Source organism: Syngnathus floridae, chromosome 22 (assembly GCF_059516105.1).
Source record: "Syngnathus floridae isolate MCC-2025c chromosome 22, RoL_Sflo_1.0, whole genome shotgun sequence".
In the NCBI taxonomy this organism is placed as follows: domain Eukaryota; kingdom Metazoa; phylum Chordata; class Actinopteri; order Syngnathiformes; family Syngnathidae; genus Syngnathus; species Syngnathus floridae.
The window spans coordinates 4,960,281-4,988,240 of record NC_142434.1 but is presented as its reverse complement, the minus strand read 5'-3'; the positions used below and the strand labels follow the sequence as shown (position 1 = coordinate 4,988,240).

Sequence of the window (27,960 nt, the reverse complement as noted above, 5' to 3'; positions counted from 1 at the left end):
CGCGCATGCCTCTCTTCCCCTCCGAGAAGATTTCTCTCTCCTTTCCGGGCAATTCGTCTCCTCACACTCGCGCCGACTATCTGGCAGTAATCAGAGGTCCAATTACTGCCGAGGCCATGTGGCGGGATGAGTATGTACAGCTATATACGTGTTGAAGCACTTTGGGGGAAACAGCAGTCGGCCGGCAGTGCGTCAGAATAGCTTTCTTGGGTCCCCGCAGGCAGGGACCCCCTGCTAAACCCCAGCTGGTCTTATCTGCTGGATGGAAGCACTCAAGTGGAACTCTTCAAAAAAAGACGAAACTCGAGAGACATGAAAGATCTATGTAGCTTTGGTTGGCAAACACGGGCGGTGTCCAAACTAAGGCCTACGGGCCAATTGAGGCCCGCCATCCATTTTTAATTGGTCTGCGATAAATTTTATAAATATTTGGCACGCACTTCAACTTTTGCCTGACTGTATTGCATTTTTTTATTTTAACATAATTATATTCAACAATAAAACTTATTTGTCCACTTTTAATTGATTTTTGTAACTTTAATACACTTAAGGCTATAGACCGTATATGGCCCTCATTGAAAAAAGCTTGGACACCCTTGGGCTAACACGTCGGGATTTATTCAAGCTAACATTCTTATCAAGTTGACCGAATCTTGTGCTGAATCCAATTTTTATGACAAGTATGCAGAGCGGCAATCACACACAGCTGTTGCGCCTCCGTCAAAATTGATACGTCTGGCAAACACAGTTAACCGTTTATCATCGTTTATCTGCCTCAAATCAGTAACCCGGGGAAACACACAAAGAGCCAACGGCGGCCTGACAATTGCACAAGTTGATGTCGCCGCCCGTACGTGACAATTACGCCATTTTACAAATAAGACACTCGGCGCATTGGGATTAAATATTCACAAGACCCCTCGCCGGTAAGTCGACACGGTGCGCTCGCAGCTGGCCAATCAGCCGCCATACAATATTCAGTCGGTAATTTGAATTTTCTCATGAACAGAATATCTGTGTGACATTATGTCTCGTGAATAGCAATGACCAAACTGGATTTATTGTTGTTGATAGCATCTGTGTGGGCAAACAGTACGCTTGAATGGATGAGAATATATTATGTGATACAAATGGAGGCTATTATGGGCTATGCTAATATAGAGCCTTTTTTTTTTCATAATACATATTGGGGAGTGGGCGTTTTGAAATACTCATACGAGAAATTTGGAACTTCTTATGACCTATTTCCATTTCGGTAACTGCTCTGTATCGCAGAATATACAGATAAGGCTGCTCGAGTTAGCTGCTTTGAAAAAGTGGATTTCGAAAGCGCCAAATTTAATCATTCAAATTTACCGCTGTTGTGATTCTTGTCTCTGCGATGTGTCAAATTTACAAGTCATTTATTTTCACTTTGCGAGGGACTTTGGTGACATCTGTGTTGACACATTCCTGTGGCAAAGGTCTCATACAATAAGCAGTTTTCTTCAGCGTCAATATGAAGAAGGCCTTGGCAAAGGTAGCGCATAGATTTAGCCGATCGATACGCTTTGCGCATGAAGTATTCTTCAGGTATTGACTTGGTTAGCCCGAGGCTTCGGTTCTTGCCGTCACCCCGTATTTCTTCAGCCGAGAGCTACGAGGCGTTTCTGCAGACTGACGGCACTCGCCAAATGACACACAAAGGTTGCCGTCTCCGCCGCAACCGTTTGCGTTTCGCTGCTGCCCTGACCGCACTCAGAGCTGGAGGAGCACTCAAGTCGGGTTATGTCACGGGGAAATGATACCGCTACAGTAAGTGGATGTGGCATGATGGTGATATGGAGCTGACCGACGTCGGGCACACTGCACGGAAGAGGCCCTTCATTTTTTTTTTTTAGAACCCGTTTCATATTGTGTGCGACACAATCTGTTTAATATTTTTTATGTCCTTACTGGATGTGTTTTTCCCAAATTGTAGCTTCAAACTCTTGCGGCAGCGCACCTCAAGCACTTTAAAGTTGTGTGAAGTCTCTTCTTCCCCGTCGGCTCCATTAAAGAACATCAGGTGTGATTTGTCTCTCTCCCGGATGCTCTTTGACCTGGTAATCCAGGAAGTATGGCGCTAATCTGCTCCTCGGCGACCCCCCCGTGTGGCTCGGGGCCAATCAAGTGGCCACAAAACGCCATTATTTGAAAGGGTGTCTGTCGGCAGCCATCGATTTTGCCCCGGCTTTTTTAATCCTGCTCTCCGTTACTTGTCTTTCCTCTCGGTATCGGCACCTTCTCGCGCGCTCATCCCTCCCTCCGAGCGCTGTCCATCTATCAGGTTCAGGAAGGCCCTCGCAGCCAATGAAACGGCAGCCAGCCATTTCGTGTTGATTAAAAGTGTCAGACAGGGAGCTACGCGGGGAGAAATACAAGCAGTAACGGGGGGGGGGGTAAAGTTTGCGAGGCTTAAGTGTTTCCCGCTAACATGCTAGCATTAAGCTAGCTGACAATTTTATGATGAAGTTAATCATTCTTATAGTAAACCTCAACTACTGATATCAAAATTTGTTTGAAGGTACTTTGCAAGGCTAAAGTGTTTCTCGCTAACACGCTAGCATTAAGCTAGCTGACATTTTCAAGATGGAGTTAATTATTCTTAAACCTCAACTGTTTATTATCAAAATGAAGCATATAGACACATAAGACGCGAGAAAGGGACTTGAGTCACTTTCCATCAGCGGGGCAACCCTCGAGGGCGTTTCCTCTGGAGGCTAATGTTCTATTAACATTACATTAAGAGCGAGGCCGGCGTATGACAGCTCGACACGGCTGGCGCTATCAAGTGTTTCCCTTTCAATTACGATGATGACAGAACGTCCGCGGGCGAAGCCGTCTGGCCCATTCAAGAAAAGGAAGAAATGTTTGACAGCGTGTCCGCAACTGATCGGTTTGAATCCATCAGAAAAGAAAAAAAAAAATGACAGTAGGGCAGAAACAATCGATGATTTTGAGTCCTTATTACCGAAACGCAACACGAGCTCTACGAAGCCCTTTTGTGAATTTAGTAACAGAGCATCAGCGTAGTAGACAAAGAACAATTTCGCATTTGTCATTATATGGAGGTAAGAATCCAATTTAGATGCAAAAACAAACCCGAGCAATTTTCCGAGACAATTTACGACCGAGCGCTCGTTTCCAGATCCTTTCCTAACGACTTAAATTCTCGCTAAAGTAATCAGCTCAGACTATTCTGACGCAAGAGATATACTATATGGAAGTGCAGCCTGATGTCAGATAACGGTAGAAAATCACCAGAGCAAGTTCGAAAGGTAATAGCCGAAGTGAAACCATTAAAAGTCCTCTCTGGTCTAAACCTAAAAAGAAAAAAAGGGTCTGGTTCATCTCTGTGGGATTTTGAGGTTGCAAATGAGGGCAACATCAAACTGCTTTTGTAACCTTGAATTTGATGTTCAAGTGAATATCCATCCAAGGGAAAATAAATAGATAAATAAATCAGCCCAAGAAGAAATGGTGCAGTTGAATATTGCAAATTAGCTGACTTTTCAGCTCCCTAGCAACACATTGCGAGCTCCATAGCAACGGCATACATATCATTTGATGGCTTTAAAGTCCATTTAACAGTGAAAATAAATATCAATTTTTTTTAACACATCACAAACAAGAATTGTCAACAGACCACAAGTGTTGACACGAGAATAGAAATGCTTCACCGTGACAACGAGGCGCTCTAGCGCCGTCACGCCAGTGCGCTTCACCCGCCAACTGTCAAGTTCGACTTGAACTTTTTTTTTTAATCTTCAACATCAAACATCAGTAGTATTTTGAAACAATAAATAAATATTTTTCCTTAAAATTGCATACAATTAATGACAATTTCTAGTTCGATTGTAAAATGGCTGCCGCAAATACCGATACCTTGAAACAAGGCCAATACCGAGTATTGATACTAGCCCAACTTTAATCTATGTATAATAAATGTAAAAGTAAATCTCCAAATCGACTTTACAAATCAATTATAGTCCAACACAAAAAATATTCGGCACCCAGAGCAGCAGAGTGGCAACATTGGCTCCCTCCATAGCTCATTAGGCGAGGGTCCAGCATTTCAGTGGGCTGATTCTGCACCCTACGGAATCAATAAGCTGATCAGAAAGTCATTCCGAGTCTTATTGGCAGCCTGAGTCCTTCCACAGTGGATCAATGTCTGTCTTCCCAGAAGAACGGACGCCACTGCTGCTGCTGCAGGTGCCCGACTGTTCCCATATTTCTGTTGACATATTTTCAATACATTTACCATTTACCCAATCAAGCGGCAAGATTTCTGCACTTTCCACTCGCTCCCGAGTTATTCCCCCATAAAAAAAGGGAAACTGTTTCCCCCTCTTTTTTTTTTGTCTTCAGGTGTCCCTCTGGCGGCTCTTATTGCTTGTAACCAGCTGGGTAGCTGTAGGGCAGTAAATAAAGTCAGGGGTGAGGAAAGGAGGGGAGGGGGGGGGGCTGTGAAATGGAGGAGGACAGGTGGAAGAGTGAGGTAGATTTGACAGATATTGTAAAAGACACGAGGATTCATTAAACATTCACATTGTGCACTGGAGAGCCCTGCAGGCTGGCGGTAAAAGAGTGCGCGGGGATTAAAGATGGAAAGAGAGGCGGAGAAATGGCGGGCAGGGTTTTTGGGAGGTGTGGGGGGGGGGAAGCAAATAATGTGGGGGAGGAATAGAAACAGGTAGGGATTTAAATGGGGGGAGTAAGGATGATGGCATCGGCGAGGAGATGAATACGGTGATTTTGCAAAATGCAGGAGGGGGCGAGAGACGCCCGTGGAGGGAGGGGCGGGGCGAGTGACAATGAAGAGGAGAGCAAAAGACGCCACAAAACAACTGAAGGGACAAAGTGGCAGCGCTGCTGGAGGGAAAGACCGACTCTTGGCGTGCCATTAAAAGCCAGCTGGATGACACTGGATCCCCCAACAGCCGCCCCCCAGACACACACATACACACACACACATGCGCACAATATACCTCTTCATAACATCCTCACGTACTGTGTGGCTATTTCCTTTCTAGCACTTGGAGCAGAGGACATGAACATTTACAAGGCTCTTGTGTGTCTGTGCTAGTGTGTGTGTGTGTTGGGTGGTTTCAAATGCATTTCATCGGATTTCACACAAAAATAATCCTGACAAATTCAAACTCCTTAAATTTCATCTGGAATTATTAAAATGAATGGAAATGGATTGAGTAAGCCAGATGAGTTGCTCGTTGCAGAGGATAAAGAATAGATGCCTTATGTGAATGGTGATATTGTCTGTCAACATGTATTGATGCACCATTTGTGTTCAAATATCTGGCAACGGATATTCATTATTAGCCTGTCTGCATTTTGGATTGTTTATTAGCATTCAGCTAAGCTACTTTTTTTTCCCACGACTCGATTCTTTTAAACACAATCTTCAACCCAGCTGAGTTGTCTCTCTCCCCACCCACATCCCACTTGAACGTGTCAACGTCTTAATCAAGACTCGCGGGTTGCTTCTCGAGCCTCTTTAAATCTCCTCCAAGACATCCAACGCACAATGACAAAAGAAACTCCGGCAAAGGCAGAACTCATCCTTTGCTCATTTATTTTAATGACTTATTGATTCATCACTAAGGGAGATAGGACAATGGGAGATAACTGCGCTTCTTAAGCGTTATGAATGGCGGTGGAAGAATCCCAGGCAGAGGATTGCTATCTTGGAGGATAATTTGCTTTAATGAGATAGAGATACGATTAGAAATGTCCTTGTATTTGTCTCCATTGCAGCCTGCGGGGGAGATGTGATGAAATTCGGCGTGCCCCTTCCAATCGTTTTACAGGCTTCATCTCCATTTTTTTTTTTTCAATCACTGCATCTATATTTGTGACACTTTAACTCCACCTGTCACTCGCGTGTAATCCGCCCTTCTTTGGCTTTTTTTTTTTTATCTCCCCCGCCGCATTGCCTTTATTACGACGCGCCGCTCAATCCCCACACGAGAGGCCGGCGCGTCTCGCCGCCCCGGCCTCCCCGCGGCTGCTGCTACTACTCCTCCATATTTCCTCCGCCCCACCTCCCCAGGGCGTCGGGAATAGCAATCGGTTCCTCCCGATCGCTTGGCGGGCCGACTCGCCGATGAGGCCGGCTCCAGTAAAAGATTATGAGGCAGATCCATAACAGCTATCAAAGCTAACAAGGGGAAGACAGGCGCACGTGCTAGCGAGCTGATTAGCCCGGCGCAACACGCCCACCGGGGCAGGCGAGGGAGATTTATGAACACATCGCCTCGACTATGCATTTAGGGACCCCGGCTTGCAATCTTTTTCATTGCGGCGTTCTTCCCCCAATGGCGGCAATTTCATTTATGTGATTGCAAATAAACCTGAGCCGCAAAGTCTGGGAAGGTTTAGTTCAGGATTTGGAAGCGCTATTTAGTAGTTAAGCCCGCCGCCGCTTAATGGCGACGAAACGGCAGTCTGGAGTCAAAGCTCAAAGACGTTAGCCAATGAAAATGGAGCTGCGGAGTAATTGGCTTAGCTTTTTCGTGTTTTCCTGTGAACGGGGCAGCGGGAGCAAGTTAGTGTCTTGGCTGATTCACCAAACGACAAGCTAAAGTGGTTCCTCGCCACCTGAGAGCAGTAGAAATGACAAAGCATCTTACTTTGACACTTAGTTTCCTTCCCGGACTCCTTGCTTGTTTTAAACGCAGGCACGTAAATGTTAATGGCTGCCTATGTTAGCGTTAGCCTTAAGCTAGGTCATTTTAACAATCGTGTCATTGTTAGGAGCAATTTTTTTAATGGCTAAAGAGTGTTCAAATAATTATACTAAAAACAAAAATAATTGGTTAATAAATAGTAATCAGGGGAAAATATTTTTAAATAAAATTGCATCCGATTATTCGATTAATAATAATAACAATATAATAATAATATAATAATTGAATAATCGATTCTACAAACAATTGATTTGCTAATCGGGGGAAAATATTTTTAACAAATAAAATCGTATCCGATTATTCGATTAATAATAGAATAATCGATTCTGCAAACGTTTGATAGTAGACGCCATACAATTCGTCGAGTGGGAGCGGATCAAAAAGTGCGTATCAGGATTGTTGCGAACCCAATGCCTCGCAAAAAAAAAAAAAAAAAAAAAAAAAAAGGGGCTCGGCTTTGCACAGCCTGACTCACCAGCTGCTGAAGCGAGCAGGCACAAAGAGCCCATAAAGGAGACGCAAATGGGCTAAACAATATTTACAGCACTTTAACCGAAACGTTTGCTCGGAAAGGGACACGCCCCCCATCTTCTCCACACTTCGCCCGCCGAGTCTTTTTTTTCCCCCTCCTCTTTGCCTTTCAAGTGTCAAGGATAGAATAACAGCCAGGTGCTTAACTCGGCCCCAAAAGGAAAGGAACAGAATGGGAACTGGTCGTGTGGGACGAATACAAAGGGGGGGCTTCTATGAAAAACGGGTTTTAGTGGTGATGGGAGGGGGCGGGGTTACTCCACGATAACAACCGCTTCTCTGCAACCCTTTGCATTAAAGTGCCTCTTTCCTTCACGAGCCTCCCGTGTCATCCCTCCCCTCGGCCATGACAGAAATGCAGAGAGGTCTCGGCTTTGACACCGGCGGGATTTTTGCTCCCTCTGGAGTGTGTGATCCGCCGCTTCTTCTCTCGCAATTTCAATTTCAATGGCGGCGCCGCAGCCGAGCGTTATTGGCAGAGCATCAAAAAGCCTCTCGCCCGCTTTGCTCGCCCTCCTTTTCGCAACCCCTGCGCCCTTCTGTCTTTCAGTCTCTCCATCTACCTTTGCAATTCAGTCAAGTGGGACCGAAGCACAAAATGCAACATAAGCTTGTTGAAAAGCTCTGGAGGAGATGCAAAGCCGCGCAACAGGTGCAGCCCAAACGAACCCTTCGTCGGATGAAAATCGACAAATCTGGATGTTGTGATTGCGAGGCGGCTCCGGGTATTGACCGGCTCTCCATTGACCGAGCTCTCGTGAGTCTGATTGAGATTAACTTTTGTCCCTAGTCGCCGAATCAAAAGTATCCACGCCAACCCAAGAACACGTCTTAATCAATCCGTAACTGTAAACAAGATCTCGGCTAACAAAGCTGGAGCTAGCATCCGAAGAAAAGATGATCTCGACCGTGAGGTGATGCTTTAAATACCAAGGCCTGCGCTCATTTATAAAAATCATAGCAAGTTTCTACAAAATCATGACAGGAATGTGACCTTTATAACAGAGACGGCTTGCCCAGACATCAAGTAAAGGTTGCAGCTTATCTTTTGATACTTTGATAAATTAATTCCATCAGTCATGTGTCAGCCACCTTTTCACTTTTTACTTAAAGGCTCAGTTTGTTTTTCCGACGGACGGCATCAAAACCCTCGTTGGGTATTTCGAGTTTAGTCCGCCAAGATTGGCTTAATATCCCCTAAAGTCGTCCAACCTTCTCTTCACAGACCATCAACTTCGCTCTTTATGTCATCCCTCCAAATCTGTCTCTGTTAAACATTTCCGTACGTTTGAGTAAACACGCTTTGTCCTTGCGTCGCCACGAGAACAATTTTCGCTGATGGTTTCGAGAAATTCCAGGGAGGAAGCGATAATGACGCCGAAGACGGACTCAGCTCGGAGGAATGCGGGTTCTTGGGCCCTTTCCCACAGTCGCTGTCATTTTAAGTTGAAGTGTTATTTATCTCTCCGATGTAACTTGCTTCCCCTCGCTGCATCACTCTGACATTTACATCAATATTATTAACCGCTTGGCATTGTATGGCGGGAGGCAGAGAACACAGAGGGGAGGGGGCGAGGATTATTACGGATGAAGGAAATCAAATAATTAACCGAGCACCTGCTGCTCATGTGCGAAACATCTGCATGGAACAATGCGCTAAAGCTCGCTCAAATTCCGTGCCAGCTTGTCGTGTTTTTTTTTTTTTCGTCGTCTCTCGAACAAAAGCTGAAAAGAGCTGGGAACATTAACTGTACGCGTATTTAATAACACACACACACACACGTTTGTTGGCTGGTAATTAAGGCCATGAAAGGACAACATAAGCTGCTATTGGCTGAAAACGAATCAGGCTGGCCAGACGCACGTCGCAGTGGGCTTCCAACTAACAACACGCGCACATGCTTATTAATGAGTACACACGCCCGAACAAAACATTTCACTCCGATAAAAGGCAGGCACGCGCGGAAACACGCCACGCTAGTTAAAACTGTAGCGTCGACGGATTAGCCGCCATTCAGACCAACGCAATTCTTTTTAGTGGAATTTCCGACGCGGGGCTCGGATCATTCATTGGATCTTCACACGCGCACACGCGCAAGCCAATTAAGAAGCTGATGGGCGGTTGCTGGCAATTAAATGATTATTAACAGGCGAGGTCTGACAAGATGAAGCATGAAAAGGCGTCTGTGTGCACAGCGCTAACATGTCGCTAGCGAGCGAGCGAGGGAGGGGTCCAATTAAACCGACTCGCTTGCTTTTAGACTGTCAGGGCGCATGATAACCTTTAAAAAGTCTGCAGTAAGGTGAATTTCTGATTAAATTTTTATTTTAACCAAGAATGCTTACAACTCCTAGCAAAAAAGAAGCACGACGACCCAAGGCCTATTTTTAAAAAAAACAAAAAAAATTACAGTTGTTTTTGAAGCCTTGATGATATATTGAAACCAATTAGGAGCTTAATCTGATTTTGTAATCATCAAAAGATGCAATCCCCAAGCTCGTGCCGTATGAATGATTTAACGCACGGCGCCTTCATCGCCAAACATTAATAATGCCGCCATGAATACGGCCAATTGGATTTTATCTCCGTTGGCGCAAAGCGCTCCCAGTTTGCACTCAGAACAATCGACGCGTGTGTAAGAATAAAAAGCATTCCGTCGAGTTAATAAAACATGTTTACATAGCCCGTCCTGCTGCCAAATTGTCGGACGATGAAGACCTTTGTGTCGACCCCGCGTTCGGCGCCACGGTGAGGGGAGCCGCCTTCTCCATTTTCTCCTGGTAAGCACTTCTCCCGCACCATATGATTTATTTATCACCCTTTATTTATGGCCATAGGGGATGTGTATGTATTTATTTATTTCATTTTTAACCAGGCTCTCGGTACCTGAGAGCAGAAAAAATCATAATGACCGCCATTCCTATTTCCTCCCGATCCAATGAAATCATCTTCATGATGTCACATGGAGGAACGTATCCCAAAAGGTTTTATCGTTGAGAAGACGTTTGTTGACCCCATCAAAACGAATGCTCCGGGTCCCGTGTGATGAGTACACGCCGTGTGGCGTATGTGCTGACCTCATGAGACACGCTGGCATTTCAATAAAGCAAAGGACACGGGACACTTGACTCGAGCACTCCTGGCGGGGGGGTGTTTTGGAGAAGGGGTGGGGCGGGCGGGGTTCGCCACGCGACGAACCGGAGAATTAACAACAGTCGGCTGTGAGGTTAAAAAAAAAAAAGGAAGCGTTCGTGATGAGGATGGCAAAGCGAGGTGCTGAGGCGAAAAAAAAAAAAAAGGAGCAGGTGTTGCTTTCACTTTTCGATGTCTCTTTCAATCATTACGGCTGGGAACCAGTGGCGGTGCCATTTATAGGCTGGGTCACACCTGGTGTTAGCGGCGGGAGAGCGCCAAGCGTGAGTCATTCCGCTCTTCTCGGGAAGAATATGATGAGATTCCGCGCCAACGCCGCTCTTAAATCGCTCGACATCTGCTTTGGACTGATTGAACAGAATTGAATTGATCAAGCTTTTTTGTCGGGGAACTCGGTGAATTAGCGGCATATACATAAAAACGACTCGGAATGTGAGTTGAACGCCGGACCGAAGCGATCAAAAGAAGTTTTGGCGTGGCTTCATTTTCAGCCGTTCGCAAGGTCAGACAGTGGGAAACGGTTTTGATGGATCAATGGAGTGACGCTAATCTGGCTGTCAATCAAGGAGAACACGAAAGCTCGTTTGGGCTTCAGTCCAGACTGAAGGTGTAATTTAAACAAAAAAGTCAAGTCGATCGCTCGGCTCGTTTTGATGGCGCCTAAGTGAGGCAAAGGTAATGCCGTTTGATTCCGATCCGACTCTCGAGCCGGAGATGTAAAGGCGGTGCAGTTGAATGGATGCTCTGCACTTAACTCATAAAAAGGTATTGCGACATACCCCGTGGGGAATCTTTTGAATTGCATCAAATCTCCGAGGAATTATGAATGCCATAAACGGATCAAAAGGGATGTCGGGCTTTTTATCTGGTCTGCTCTGAAGCAAATGTTCAAGTAGTTCAATGCGTTCCGGGTTCTTTTTTGGTCTAGGCTTATAAAAAAAACAAAAAAAAAAACAGAATGCTAATGTCTTATGCTAACTAACGAACGGTAAATGTCAACTTTGACTCAACTTTACCCAAACAAACATGAATTGAAGCACTTGAAAGCTAGGCTAGCTGAGCCGAGAGTCAAGTGCGTTGTCGTTTGCGACGTGTTCCGACAAATTACATTTGTATTCTCCCGGAAGGGCAACATGACTTCTTTGCTCCATTTATAGTCTAACAAGCACCTGTAATTGACTGCGGGGCTCGTCTGTCTCCACTGATGGTAAACAGCGAGAGGAAGTGAGCGAGCGGAGACGCTTATGAGATTTCTCTTTACCGCGTGCATCGCTCATCTTTCCACCCCGCTGTCCTCCTTCCCATTCTGCTCCGGGCTCTCCCTCCATTTCTCAATCTCAATTTGTTTGAATGAGGGGAGAAAAAAACACAGCGGGAGTGCAAAACACACAGCATCAGACACCAAACGCCGGAAAGCGTGCCGATAATAGAGCAGACAGGCGCCATTTTGTATGCCGGGGCTGCGTCGGTGATTAATTGGGCTGGCGGTGCGAGCCGCACGACTGCTGCAGTGCACGTTCGACTCGCTTTTGTTGTCGGGGAAAGGCAAGTTTGGAGATACCGTGATCATTTGCAGCTTGCTGCTTGAATGGAGCCTTACAAACTAGCCTGTCTATGGGGTTCTCCATTATATGTTAGCATTAAGCTAGCAAGGGTGTTCCCAAGGGATTTATTTTAAATATGCAACATTTAATAGTCTTTGTTTTATGTTTACTTGGATGGAAAACTAATTCTTACATCACAAATTGACTGCCTCCTGTTGATTCGGAGTATGCACTACAAAAATAGTTCTGAAATCGATAAGTTGAAAAAACAAAATATCTCGCTTGAGTGAATATCATCAAAATGTGAATAAATTCAGACCAAAACGAGGCGACCAAATCGTTAAGTTGAAAAACCAAAGTATCTTGCTCGAGTGAATATTATTAAAATGTGAATAAAATTAGACCCAAGTGAGGTCCTCTTCATATTTTACCTATCCTACAATTGCCTGGAGGGTAACCAAATTTCAGAGCTCTCGATTGCAGAAATGACTCTCAAATGAAGGGCAAACTTGACTAATGCCAAAAAATCCTTGCCTTCATGCTAATGCATTTGCCACCCAGACAGCAAATCATATTTTTATAGTCATCCACGACAAAGGCAAACAAACAAATAAATAAATAGCGCCAGGCACAGTGATGCTTCTTGGAGAGGAATAAAGATCTTCTACTTTACATGGCCATGGCTGCTAGTTCTGGAGAGATTATCTCGTTGTCTGCGCCACACATTTGGACAACCAGCTACACTACCAATTAAACACATTCAAAAGGCGCCAATTTTAATTACTTATGACTACATTGCACTCGATATTTTTCTGCTCAATCATTTATTGACTGCATGTATACAAGCATGCTTCGATTTAAATTAGAAAGAAAATAAAGGTTTAACTGTGTAATTCGACAGGGAACAAGGGGCTTAATCATCACGATGTTGGGATTTGTCGCCGGCGTATGCACCTTGGCACATGCGAGTGTTGACTTTTGAATTTGCAAATACCTGAACAAGCATGCTGGAGCCAGAGGAAACAAACAGGCAAACAAGCACTCGGAGAATTGCACGTGTTTGTTCTGGACTTGACTACACTGCCAGGAATTCGAGTACATTCGGAGTCCGTTTCGAGCCCATGAGGTCAAATCTAATAACATAAGTGGATTTATCTCCCTAAATATATAGTTTTAACACTCAAACAGTTTTGACCGTTGGAATTTCATACAGTGATGCTATTCGTTAGCCTGGCTATGGCGTTTTACATTGCTCCTTAGCATTAAGCTAAGCAAACTTTTCAGAAGCAAAGTTATGTAGTAGTTTTTAAAACAGATGTCTTCAAGTCTAGCATTCAATTTGACCAAACTGGAGATTTTTTTTTTTTTTACCCTCAAACTTAATGCGCTTATTTACGATTATAAAACATATGGCCGTAATAATCAAACACAAAGATGCTTTGCTGAAAGTTCTACAATCAACGGTGAGAGGGATTTTGTGTAAAGATGACAGTTCAAAAAATTTCAAAGTCAGCACTCAAACTCCGCTAAAGCGTACGTTCATAGAGATTCATAACTGGCCCTCCTCCAAATCTTCATCCTCTTCTTTGCCGAGTCTCCAAGTCGACGGCTAGGACACAAGACGATTTGCATACAAGTGTGCCTGACAGCATCTCGGGGACTTTAAACAGTTTAAAATGATCTAATTATAAACAGTGCTAATCAGGACGTTCGCACAACCACACGGCGCCGTAAATCGCGTCGACTTTGTATTTTTATCTTTGGTGGAGCCGAGCTTTAAAAAAGTAAAGCATCCGCGGTTGCCGTGACGGGCGGGCACGTCATTTCGCAAAGGTTCATAACGCGATTACCGGCTCAGAAGTTGATTTGACATCAAAACAGGGCTTGCAGAAAATAACACAACAAAAATAACGAAAGCTAATACTGCAGCGTATATTTCCAGAAAGAAGAAATGTTAAAGTTTCAGTCGCAGCTGAACTTTAAAATCTTGCCTGTGCAGAAAAACGCCTTCCAGTGCATTCATCTCACTAGCGGGAGGCTTCTTGTGAGCAAAGACGAGTCAAACCGATCCTGACGTTCCCAGCGCAATATATAAATATATATATATAAGCCCAGAGAAGTCAGATCAATGAGAGATTTTAAGGGAACTTCCAAAAGTTCTGATAAGAAGCTATGTAAAGAAATAAAAATCACAGTTGACTTCTTCAATTTAACAGGCTGCCTCGGCGCCATCCCGCTAAGAGTCAATGAATAGCCGCAGAATAGGATCTCGTTCTTCTTTGTTGGTATCGCTCGGCGGGAAATAACCGACTGACAACTTGTCAAAACCAAGTATGGATCGGTTCGTTTTTTTTTTTTCATTCCTCACAGCTGGAATTCGGTCTATAAAAATCCACTGGGGCGGCCATTTTGTATACCCGCCTCGAGGTTGAAACGGGACATATTCCAGATGTAATCTACGAAATAATGAGCCTGGCATTGATTTTCTGCTAAAGAAAGAACTGACTAGTAAAAAAAATAAATAAAAGAATTATATCTGCGACTTCATCATTCGCTTCATAATTCCGGCAGTTAAATGTTTTCTTTTTTTTTTTTTTTCTACCAGGCGTTGTGAGTCAGAAAAGAGCCTGATCTCCAACTCCGGCTGTTCCCAGGTATTAAATTCCTTCTGCTTCGATGATCAGCTGCCTGTTACTCATTCCCGCATTCCGCTGCGGGGGTTTTGCATTTTCCACGACGCACACGCTCGCTAAAAAATATATCATTAAAACTCCACTAAATGCATTTCCCGGTTGCGGTAATGAGCAATATTCAATAAATGCCGTTCAAATTTACGGCTGAATCCTAAACCGCATGGATTGAAAATAAGAAATAAAAAAATAAAAAAGTATTGCTCTTGGCGGTAAAAACTTCCAGAAGCCAGCGAGGGTGAGACAAACAAGAAAAGTGCAGAGTGAGACAAAAGCCATCTATTTTTCTCTTTCATTAGAGGTTCTCTGCATGCTGCAATGCTGGAAGAACAGCCGCGGGCGTGCGCGGGCACGAGAGCGCTCGAGACCGCCGCTCCACGGCCAATAGACGCTCGGCGCACACGCCAACTCGGACGCGTAAGCGGCGGAACACGGCTTGTCGAGCGAGAATCGCATATTGCCAGTTGCTGCTGGTGCTGCGTTTCCTTGGATTTTCTACCTCATGAATTTGGAATAGGGTCGAGCCTCTAGCGGATCCCTTCCTCTTATTTTCTACCCTTATCTTGTTTTTCTCTAATTACTTTAAACTCGAGAAATGACCCAAATGAGTCGAGGCCCCCCCTCGAGGCCCTGCTGTGAGCGATAAAGCTCCGTGTTACAAATTAATCTCCGATGCTTGACGGCATATAAAGTGTTGTGTTTTTGGGTTTTTTTTTTTTTGTTTTTTAGGGGGGGTTCCGGCGTCTCTGGTGGCATCTGACCGCAGCGTGGGTGGGAAGAGGAGAAGAAAGTCGCTCAGACGCAACAAAGAATAAACAGAACAAGTCCAACTACTGGTGGAAACTTTCTTCTTCCCCTCCCCGCTCTGCCTGCGCTGCCATGGCAACACGGTCAAAGTAATGACTAAATACATTATGTGTGATGGGGTGAGGTATTAAAAAATAAATAAAAATCAATGCATGTGTAATGTCAACGTTTTATTGAACGTCCATCTAAATTTACTCACTTTGGTCGGGCATCTGTCAGCTGAATAAAGACAGCCCGGCAGCCCGAATTTAGTTCCGAAAATTTTCCATTTAAGAAACTTTGACGTGTGTGCTTGAAACGAGTGGCTGGCAGCGGCAGATTAAGACCTTGGATAATACCGCCGAGGTCCTGGCTGAGAACGAGGGGTGGAGGATGACGCATTTGTCAAAAAAATGAGAATCCAGTCGAGACAATGGGAGATTAACGAGGCTGCAAATCTAATAAGAAGCCCTGAAAACAGCGTTAAGAGAAGCCAGGGGAAAATGCAAGCGACGGAGCCACGTACGATGCTGTGTAAATTACACTTTCCCGCTTTGAATAATAACATACTGGCCGTGGAAAGATAGGCGAACTTTCAAATTAGTGGGTTCAGCGGCGCCTCTGTCAAAGTTTGGGGGGGGGAAGAAGTGGCGGCGGAATGTTCCGGCCGTCATTTGTCAGGTTGGATTGCAGAGCGGCGTAATTGGCCCATACATCCATTTCGATGTAAATATAACGGCAGCCGATGGAAGGGAAAGAGCAGATCTTGAATTCTTGACATTTTCTTAATGATAAACAGATTAGTTTGCGAGATTTGATTTGACATCTAGCTCGATTGAGATCGATCCAATTAGTCGTTAAACCAATGAGTCGATTAATCGGCTTTGGTTCCTCGCGCTGACTCTTAAAGCTCCGAGTCAATAACTGACTGCGTTGGATCGAACGTGATGGCCACAGTTTTGTCCGGTTCTGTTTAATTTCAGAACTTTTTTCCCCTCCCGGAGAATTGACGGAGAGGAAATGACGATGGAGAGAAACGAGCAGTCAGACGAGATGGATGGAGAGCATCGATCCCCCCGTCGCACATCCCGGCGTTCCGACTTTCCGACACGGCTTGTTGCTAACGTAACAATGCAATCGCCGTGCCGACAGAGTTGTAATTCTGGTCCAGTCACTCGGGCTAATCAGCCTCGTGCCGGCCCGCCATCCATCAGCCGGGGCCTGTCGGAGGACGAGTGTGCGTTTGCAATCTTTGGAGAGAAACGACGAGATGTGTGCACGCCTCGTTTGATTTATTAGCAGCAAGACCGGGAGTAAGGATCTACAAATGGAGTGTCACGCGAGGGTACGGGGATATTTAATCAGATTAAAAATTTAAAAAACGCACAGTGTTGGACAACTATTGGTTTTCAATGTAGGAATTGATTTATTCGATGAGTTGAATGCTTAGCCGAAGCGTTTCGTGTCCGGCCAATGAAACCACAGTAACCAAAGCTCACTGAGCTGGGAACAAATCAATTCAGGAAAAGCAGTACGGAGGGGAATTCCTATTGGTCATCATATCTGAGCCAAGTGATAGAAATTGGCAATTTGGGCGAGATGAGATAAAAGTGGCGAGGGTAATAATCGGCGTCTTTTAATGTCCTGTGGAGACGGCAATGCGATTCCACAAAGGGTTGTTAACTCCTAATGGATAATGTCGCTTTCACCCAGCTGGGAGACGGCGACCATAAGGCTGGCATCACCTCTATCTTAATACAATCGTCTGTTAATGACCTTTGGAGCATGATTTGGATTGAAAGGAATTGCAAAAAAGGGAGGTCGGACCAAAAATCTTTTGCAAGATGCCAAGGATGAGCTAGCAAAGAGCTCGACGGAGCGCGTGGGCCTTGGCTCACATGAGCGTTCTCCAAAGACAGCTTCACCTTGAGATGAATACCAAGGCCGCTTTAATTAGTTACACATGGATGGCTTGACGCTTGTACGACACCCACTCGCTCAAACCCCCTCCGAGCGTCTTCGGGCGCGCGTGACTCAGCGATGCGGGCCTCGATGAAAAGTCGAACGTTTCTAATGAGTCTAATGAAGGACATGAAGCGGGGAGCTAAATTGACCCGAGGGACAAAGTTGCGCATCCTTGAGAATCAAGGGAACGTTTTTTTATCAAAAGCATCGTGATCTAAGCGTCAAAATGTGCACAATTGAGTATCGTTAGCATCACTAGCGGATTGGCTGAAAAATGGTTAAAACGGCCGAGACAACAAGATGGGTAAATAGACAAAAGTGCCAAGACTTGAGTTTGGGCAGCTGGTGCGCAGGTGTGTTTCTCCAGCAGCCATTTAAAAAGAAATCTCCAGACACAGGCTGGACAAACTGATTCACAGACCTCGAGGTTAAGGTGACATCTCCGCGCTAGGGCCATTAGTCGCATTAGGGGGCGAAAGGCATTCCCTGCAGTACCAAGAACCTTTGTCCTTGGTGACTTTCAATTACAAGAAACGATAGAAAAAAAAGAAAAACAGATAAATAAATAAAAACTATATATATAATAATTTTAAAAACAGTAAATAGTGTTTTTAAATTTTTTTTCTTATTTTTTATCATTTATATTTATCATATATATTATTTATATACTGTACATATTTTTTTAAATAATATTTGTAATTTTTTCATTTTTTTCCCAATTACAAGAAACGATAAAAAAGAAAGAAAAACAAATAAATCAAAACTATATATATATATATATATAATAATTTTTAAAAAATGTAAATAATGGTTTTAATTTCTTTTCTTATTTTTTATCATTTACACTTATTATATATCTTATTTATATACGATACATACTTTTTAAAATAATATTTGTAATTTTTTTTTGTTTTTTTTTTAATGTACTTATGTTTATATGTATTATTTGTTTTATCTCTCAGATTTGATTATAGAGTGAAACTGGCCCGAAACTAAAGACCAGAAGCTCCTGCAAAGCGTGGTGGAAAAGGCGGCACATCAGTTCAGAGCCTGAGAACTAATTAAACGAATCGGGACATAAATGATTAATTACACTCTCATTTTCTTGCTTTCGTCGTCGACGGCTGGCCTTTACTTTGTCTATGTGGGTCATAGAGGCAAGAGTAGGTCACGGCTCGTTTGAAAGCATTTCTGTTATTTGAAGCGCGTTTTAGCTTTCCGTGTGGCGTATTTAGCAATTCCCTCAGCAGGAGGGGGAGGGGCTCCCCCTCGGAGCGAGAACACCTGCATCTTTTGCTGAGCAATAAAATCAGACGGCAACACAGCGGAAAAGCTCCGCTCCACTGCGGATTGAAACTCGCTGGCCTTCTCCCCCCGCCAGAGATAAGCCCTCCTGTACCGTTCAAGAAATCCGACCGCATATCACAGATGGGGAAGTGAATTATCACCGCTTTGAAGTGCAAAGCGACACCGTTGACGGAAACGGGACGCAAAAGCGCCACCTTGGATATATACGAGCGCTTCGGAAAGAAACAAAGTCCGTTTTTCATGGTTTGGCGTGGAGTTTTATTAGGTCTTGAGTGGGGAGGAAAGGGAGGCAAAAGCATCTAATCTACGCAGGTGACAGAAGTTTGGCTGCAATGTTGTAAAGCTTTCCGAAGACCTTAAATTGCAAAAGCGGCGGGAGAGTTCAGACCTCTGCCAAGGCTTGCGCGTTTGTCAACTGCCGACTCCGTCGACGGCCGTGATACATCTCCATAGCTAAAACGCGGGTCGAGTTACATCCTGTTCCAGAATCTATTCCTCTTCTAGAAACTGGATCCGATCCAGATTACATTCATCAGGAACGAATTCAGCTTCAACATGAGGATCCAGGATGCTCCAACATCAAGAAAAAAAAAAAAAGCTATTTTTAGTTTGCGCCTACAGCAGTCATTTTTAAACGCAAAAATTTTTTTTGCTGACTGTCATGTGGACTGAAAAATTAGCTGCGGCAAACTTTTTCTCTCCTCCGGGGAGCCGAGCTCGGCGGCGGCGGCGGCACACGGAAGTAGGACATATCCCGCTCGGGACGCAGCGGCATCCTTCCGATCGTCATGACGACGATAAACCACCGCCTCGGCCACCTTTAGGCCCCGCTCGTTCGCGGCCTGCTAACGACATTAGCATGCAAAAAACGCTCACGGAGGAGAGTAAACAATGGTGCGCCAATTAAAATGAATCCTCGCCATTAGCATGCGGAGCTGTAATCATCGCGCCGCAATCACAAAATAATCACAGAGAAATTCCCGGCGGTTCACCCAAAAAATGACAAGCGGTCCACGAAACTCCGCCTCTACTTAGCGCCTGAATTTTGTTTCAATCACCACCTGGCCATTGTTAGCTGTTCGGGCCCTGACATCGTCTTACGTGCTCACATGTGTACACAAGCGACTGCTGTCACAGCATGCCGCGCACCCACACACACACACACACACACTCGGAGGGCAAGAGAGCGAGCGCACTATCTGCTGACTCGTCTCCAACACACACACGGTGATGTGACACCGCGGTAAACATCGATGTGCTGACTGCCGCAGCTCGCAGCCCCGAGGCGAGCCGGCTCCAAACATGCACACAGAAGAGTCGGAAATGGACGCTCGAAAAAAGGTTGGGGGGGGGAGCGAGATGGTTTTCAGGCCCGTCAGTCAGTAAATATTTGCCCAAAGTGATGTTTCGCAATAAGACAAGGAAGCCGGGGCCCATTTCGCATCCGTCAATATCACTCGGCGCGTTTCGCGAGTTGATGCGAGGCGGCGTCTCGACAGATTCCGGTCTCGTTTACTCTCATGCATTTAGCTTGCTCTCTCGCCTCACCACTTGCTCTCTCGCTTAATCCGGGCGTGATTGTGAATTGACTCTTAACGCCGCACACTTCGTTGTAGCCATTCATTGCTAAGATGCTTTTAAATAAATCTGTGAGCAAATATGAAAGAGCCGAATGCACAGACACCGCTTGGGGGAGGGAGGGGGGGGGGGGCACTTCGATACAAATGCAAGTGGCCTAGATTGTATTTGTTTACTTCCGCGTCTATTTCAGGTTGGGAGGCTCGGAGATGAAAAGAGACGGAGAATAAAACCACATGTTGGCATTTCCCTTCCTTTTTACTCACCTTTGAGACGCAACATCACAGATAAATACGCATTTGATATCAAATTTTTTTTTTTTTCAAGTGCTACCGGTTCGACATCAAAGGAGGCTTTGGTTAAGACTTGAAATGTAGAAAACCACCCAACGCATCTGAGGTGATCTTCGAAGCTAAACTTTCCAACAATTCTGGTTTCAATCAAAAAAAGTGCGCCTTACCACAGCCCAAAATCTATTCCCAAAAATTCAATAAAAAATAATCTGGTTCCTTACCGGTTTCCCGTGAGATCTGGACGAAGGCCTCCACGCCGCTTTCGCCGTAGTTTCCCTCAGAGGCCAACGTGGACACATAGTTCCACTCCATGGCTGTCACAATGTCCATCATGGCCTGTGCCTGGTAGGAGTCCGGCGGGACCACGCGGGAGAAGAAGTCGTAGCGGGTGTTGTCGCTCAGCTCGGGGGCCGTGGAGGCGTAGCTGATCTGGGGGATCTAAAGACGGTGGCGAGAGAGAGAGAGCAGGAGAAAAAATGAGTACCGGGTTGAACCAGAACACGTCTTTAGAGCTGATGGACTCTCACACATAGGTATGTGTGAGAGGCTGACAGGTAGATTGATTTTCCCACCATCAAGGGCTGTGCTGGCCGCCACGCACGCTAAATAGACGTCTCATTAGCATTCGTTACAAAGTTTCGGCAAACATACATTAAAGTGTCAGCTGTCTGTCAAACGCACATCAGAAGTGCTGAGCGCAGCCGAATCGGGATCAGGATGACGGTAAGCAATTAAACATGGACGTGTGTGTGTGTGTGTGTGTGTGCGTGTTTGATTTTCAAATGCCTTGATTCCCTTTTATGTGAAGCGGCTGCCACTTTGCATCTGCACGTTGGCATTTTTTAAAGGTCGCCAATACCTCGTGTGACTTTTTTTTTTTGTGACACGTCCAGCGTGCTTTCTGCTTCTTCCTGTTCCAACACAAATGACGATAATTTTTGTGGTTATTTTCTCTGTATGAATTTTTTTTTTTTTTTAAGCGCGATATCGTTGCAGTGACAGCCTATGCATAATTCATGGAGGCCACAGATGGCAAATAACCCAAAACTCAAAACAATTGGCGAAACAACGCGTGCGCGCTCATGTAAGTTAATGAGCATTTTCGCTTATCCTCTCGCTCTCGTTGCAAATAGACACATCTCCATTTCAAAGAGGAAATAAAAAGGCACGGCGGCGAGGAAATGCGATATTTATCTGTTTACGAGAGCGGGGCAAACGCGACCGACTGACCTGTGCAAACTCTCCACTTTGATCTTTTGTTTATTTTAGATTCTACAAATGTGCAGAGAATGGAGAAGTATGCAAATCGGCCGTGCTTTATTTTCATGCACCTGTTAGACATTTCATAATCATGCAAACCACGCACTCACTGGTGGAGCGAGGAAATTCTTTAAAAAAATAATAATATTTGATGTATTTTCCCTACAGATGGAAATGTAGAAAAGGGAAAAATAAAAAAAACCATGAAAAAGTCGACTGAAGGGGGTCCAAGTATATTTTGAGGAGGCCTATGCCCCTGTGGCCCCCCCTCTAGCGCCGCTTCTGGCTGCACTGAAAAAATCAAATTTGTCAGAAAAACACTCCAATTCGCCAACAAGTCACTTTACAGCGCAATTACAGCACAGCTGAATTTCGAATCCTGGGTCGCCAATGTGGCGCGAGATGTAAGTTTCGCCTCCAAAATGAGAGGCGTTGGGAATTAGCGGCGAGGAAATTAATGGCTTGGTTCACCCACACCGCCGGGGAAGGAGATTACACTTCCAATCCTCCTATAATTCCATTTGCTCTAATGAATGTGTGTGTGTGTGTATGATACAGCGTGAAAAAGGATGCACTGCTTAAAAGGGAGTTTCAATTAGCGCTGGAGTCACTCCTTTGCATTTATATACCTTGAAGAAAAAAAAAAAAGCTCAGTGCTGGCTGAAAGGGCAAGTTTTGTACAACATGGTCACACTAGTCTGATTTCCTCGAGTTCAATTCATCCAAAAAAAAAAAAAAAAAAGTTTGTCTCTAGTGGTGTTGCGGTACCATAGTGAGAAATGTCAGCACACTGCATTCTGTCTCCTTTCTTCAGCGACCTTTTTCAAATCCCTTTTTGCCAGGGTCCGGTGATACCGAAAAAATTTGAGGTCCGAATTTGCTCTTTGGAAAGAAAGAAGGGCAGTGATTTATATGATAATAATTACGTATGATCACGGTGCGCACGTGTGCACAATACATGTGTGTCTTGCGGTAATGGAGCTGTCGTGCCCATCGCGCGAGCGAGACCCTGATTGATCACCCGGGTCGGGAACTAATTAACCCGACCGAATCTCAGACTCGCTTTACATTAAAACACACCCAGTGTCATGTGAAAGTGCCAGCTGGCTCATCACGATGATTTACATTCGGAATTTATTATTTGCCGACGGTAAATTTGATGTATTTGGCAGCCGGGTCAGGACTTTCAGCTACAGCTTACAAATCAATACTGTAGCAAAAAAAGGGAAACATTGGCTGAATTTACAAATTTGACAGCCAGGAGTCAAGCATCCGTCTTTTTAAATTTTAATTGGCACGCCGAGTTCCAAGATGGCGGACGGGCTCACCTGCTGTTGCTTTTAATTGCCGCGAATGTGACGCGGGCATTGGACAGGCCAAGTCGGGGTTCAGGGTCTAATTGGGAAGAGGGGGACCTCCACACACTGCGGGGGCACAAAAGTCCCCACGTGTCGCACGAGACGACAATTTTATCTCCACTTTTGGATCTTGAATTCTTTTTTCTGTCTCGACAGAAAAATCTACTGACTGATGAAAGCAAAAAAAAAAAAAAAATCAGATGGTCGTTTTAAACCGCGGTAAATTTGCAAGCTAAATCAAGCTAATAGACGGCCGATATTGATCAATACCACACACAAGTCGTTCCCATTACTCCTTATTTATGACCGCAACCTTACAGTATTTCAAAAGCTTGTTAAGCGTTGTTTACAGCGGCAGGCTTTTATCCAAAGACAGGTCAAATTAAATAATGCGACGATATAACATATTGATTGCGAGCTGAGAACGCACGGCATTGACTTTGCACTCGCTCATTTTCTCCGCTGCTTTTATTTGCCGCAAAACAACATTGGCGTGCCCCGCCGTTGCACCTAACATCACAGGAAGCGTTGAGTTTAAAAGAAAAAAAAAAAAAATGTTGACAAGCAAATACGCAAGGATGAAGGATGAAAATTGGGTAAGGTGGGGGGGGGGCTACCTGGAGAGGAAAGACAAACAACAGAAGACAATAACAAAAGGACAGCTTTTTAATAAGAGCCAAAAAGGAAACAAGAAAAGAAGAGCGAGTGACGGACGGATTTACAGGTGTAATTATTGCCAATGCCGAAATGCAATCAAAGATCGGGACGGGAGGATGCAACCAGCGTGAAAATCAACACAAGTGACAGTGATGAGAGGGAAAAAGCATGAAGCAATGCTGAGACAAAGTCGCTTTTGAAATGCACACCAGTGCTCGGGTTCACCTCCAATGTTACTGGAGGCGCCCTTCATATGAACCGGATTACAAATTCTTTTTCAAATCTCCGTATTAAAAGCACCAAGCTGACTATTAATTAACCATCATGACGACTACTAATACTCACTTTGGGGTCTGCTATTAGCGTTGCTAGCTTGGCAACACTCAACTTCTCACTACATCAAATAAAATGGTTTCTTGGTTGATATAATTATTCATATTTTCTTTAAAACTAATACATTTATTTATTTAATATCTCTTAATGTATTCTTGATACTAGTGTTGTGTTAGATGTTATGCTACTAGCTTAAATGGTAGCTAGCCACTGCTAGTTTTGCAACACTGGTTTTCTCACAATGGCTTTTACACTGGTCAACAGGTTTTTATTATTACCCATTTTTTAAACTCTGAAAATGTATGAAATTTACTTTTTATACCACGTACATGACATTTTGGGACGCATCTGTGGTTAGTTTTATTCATGGCACTGCTAGCAGAGCGGCTATCTATTAAAACGATAAAAATACGTTTATGTACGTACGGAATTTGACATTGAAACTTTAAACAGCGCGGAGTTCGACAAAATAAAGTTTGAAATATTAAATCCTGCTATCGTAATGTTAACATTTGCTCCGAAATGCCACAGATGGCCTTCTGGAAATTAGCATACTTGTACATGCCGCGGTAATTATAAACCGCTTTTCTCGGCTTATAATCACGCTGCATTTCTTACGACGCTCTGCATGTTATGGCACACAACTCTAAATTCAAATTTGCCTGGATACTCTAATTTAATTTAAGTTTCGTAATCTTAATCACATTTTTACTGGATAGCATTCCCCTCAATTAACTGCCAATTAGCCGAGGGTATCGGGCACCGCGCTGCGTGTATAAATAAATAGCACAAATCGTGTGACATTCTCCTCGATGTCAGCACACGGGTGGCGAGGCACCGGCTAAAATTGAAGGCGTCATGCAGCCGTGGGGGCGAGGGGGGGCTACATGCTAGGCGTTGCGCGGAGCTGTGATAGCAACTCATCGCTTGGGTCAATTTGAATTTCAAGAGGAACCTTATTAAAAACTGCTCTTATCTGCAAGCAATTTATGACCGAGGTGATGAATCTCCACCTGCTGCTGAGCAAAAAAAAAGGTCACGAGAGGGAGATGAAGTGAATCATATGTAGAGCAAACAATCGCACATCATTCCGACTGTGACCACGCTCGATTCTCGATCCAAGGCGCCCACCTGCGGCTTCACATTTTACTTTTGTTTTTCCCCGCCGTGAAACAAAAGTGCTTTCTGACACCACTCCATTGTCACTTTATGCATCGCTCTAAAAGTGTGTGCGCGCCAAGACATGCGTGCGTTCATGTGTGTGGAGGCGGGGCATGGACGTGAGCACTTGACACCTGCCGCCATCCATGCGCGACGGCGCTGCCGCATCTGTCTGGTGCCCTGGTGTGCGACCGCCGCCGCAAATGTCATGAATTCGTAAAGGAACCGAAAGACTTGCAGTGCCGCTTTGCTGATGGAAAATAGATTATACACACAAGTAAGTGTCAGGAGAATTATTCATCGGTGCTCAGAGTCAGATTGTTATGGAGCCTCATTTATCACAAAACGGGACCGATACAAGATGGATTTGGACATATTTTAGTTGAAGAAGCCCAGTTTGTAAACGGAATAAAACTCCATTGTAAAGGGAGCATCCAGCTGAAAACCGCAATTTTTAAAAAGTGCTCTAAAAATAACTTGATTTGACGTAATATTAGAATCTATAAAGACAAATCGTGAAAGAATCGTCATTGAAATTTGTGTGCTCACTGGCTGAGCGAGGGGGGGCACTGCCCCAGGTGCCAGGCCAGATTTTGGGGTATTTTTTAAAATCTTTACAAGATTTTTTCACCACATTTCCACCATAGGAATGTATAATGAGGGGTTTAAAAAGAAATTTTGACGATTTTATGTTTAAAAACATTTTTTTAACCCCCCCGAGATATCCTTGGCCACCCGGTCAGGAAAAAAAAATTCTAGCACCGCCACTGCGTTTACTAGCCAACAACAGCGGCTATTTATTTACTTCATCAGATGTTTTCACTTGTTAAGATGTTGCGTAAATCTGCATCAAAAGCAAGCCCCCCCTCCAAAAAAGTCGACTTTGATTCAACATTTTGCAGCTTTCCACGGCCGCAGTTGAGGGCTGCCCTTCATCCCCGAAAGGACACGTACACAGCTGGAGCTTTAAACCCGCCAATTTGAGCGTTAGCACGGAGCGCGATTGCTCGCTCGCTGTTTGCCCTCCCCGGCTTCCAAAAAGGCCTTGATAAAACCAAGCCTTGAAAGCAAATCGTGCTACTGAGCTGAAATGTAAAAAGTGGGAATCTATCAAGGTCATGATTAAAATTAGGACGTCGGCGGCCGCTCCATCGATTGCCGTTGCGTACCGAACTTTTCTCGCCGTGCCTTTAAAGAGGGCAAAAGTGTTGCGGGCGTGTGGCGTTTCGCAACAGCAGCTGGGCTTCATTAAAGCGAGCGACGGTGGCAATATGGACGCTTCGCCCGAGCCGCTGGGGAGAACGCCGTCAAGGCTGTGGGAGGACGGGCCTCGTTGTGTGCTCCGGGTTCTCTCGAGGCTATCATTTTATTTTTAGGCAGGCATGCACCGGGGAAGCCATTTTTTTTGCCCAATGCAACAATTGACGCAGCCCCTTGCGCACTACATGATGACAAGCTACGTTTTTTTTTTTTTAAATCATCACAGTTCATCGAAGGATTATTTCACGTTCATCCCGTGGCACACAAAGGCGTCAATTCCATTTTAGTCGGCAGATAAAACCGCTCAGGTGGCTTACAAATTTTATTGTGCGTGAAGCTTTATAGACTGCTGAAAAATAACAAAGTAATTACATTTATGTACGTTGAGGCCATTTTTGAGTCATTAGCGAGAAGCACGCCAGACCTCTGCCAAGGCCGAATATTAAACAAGCGAGTGGAACGGAATACAAAGCAACACAAGTCACTTAACAGTCGCAACCCGTCCAAGAGCAAATAAAACGACCACTAGAGGGCGACGGAAATGAAAGCAAAGTGGGGAGAGCTTGAGATCGTGAGGTGGAAGTGGTGGTAGTTAGTCAGGAGGGGGCGGGGCTTTTTTTCTCAGGGTTCAGTGAAGGGGAGATGAAAGATTTGACAAAAGAAAAGGTGGGATGTGGAAGCTAAGCAGTAATTGAGAGAGCTTGACAGAGGACATACAGGGGGATAAATGTCAGCGAGGATACTTGAATGAAATATGCAGAAGTCAAAAAAAAAAATGAAGACAGATGAGGTGAGAAAAAGACGTGCAAATGGCGTTGGGCGATGTGACAAATGGGATGACACTCAGTTGAGCAAAAAAAAAAAAAAAAAAAAACTATATATGAGCTTGTTTTTGAGGGGGAATATTATTGCTGAATTTATTCCGGGGCAAATTCCTAGCTCATTTGTGCGTCTCCGTACGAGTGTTTAATTAATAACCGCTGACATTTTCCCTCACAACACATGAATGCCACTTTTGCCAATTATTATTTCGGTGTCATTCAGGGAAAGATGGAGAGTCAACCTGTAGCCAGCTGGCTTTTCGGAACCAGACGACCTTTTCCCATTGTGCTCAGTTTATCCGCCGTTGTAGCTATAAAGCCGCGGCGCACATGAATCGCTTCATATTGCTAATTAAAAAGTCATCTGATGTAGTATGGCGGGAAGATATTTGCTCGCCGCTAATCTAAAAACATCCTGCGCATCAAACGTGACCTCAACGCCACCGACCCCTCCCTCCCGGCTTTTTCATCTTCACTCGCTTGTTCCCCCGCCATCACGTCCTGCTTTTATTCGTCGCCCGGCTTATTTACAC

General features: G+C 44.6%; 1 protein-coding gene across 2 annotated transcripts in view; it reads right to left on the bottom strand.

Annotated features, from left to right (window-relative positions):
• Positions 1-27,960, bottom strand: part of grm8a (glutamate receptor, metabotropic 8a) — an 86,827-nt gene that overhangs the window by 26,432 nt on the left and 32,435 nt on the right. For both annotated transcript variants that reach the window (XM_088366731.1, XM_088366730.1), the window contains exon 3: positions 20,799-21,015. In XM_088366731.1, coding sequence (XP_088222857.1) covers positions 20,799-21,015 — 217 coding nt within the window. The remainder of the gene's footprint in view (positions 1-20,798; positions 21,016-27,960) is intronic.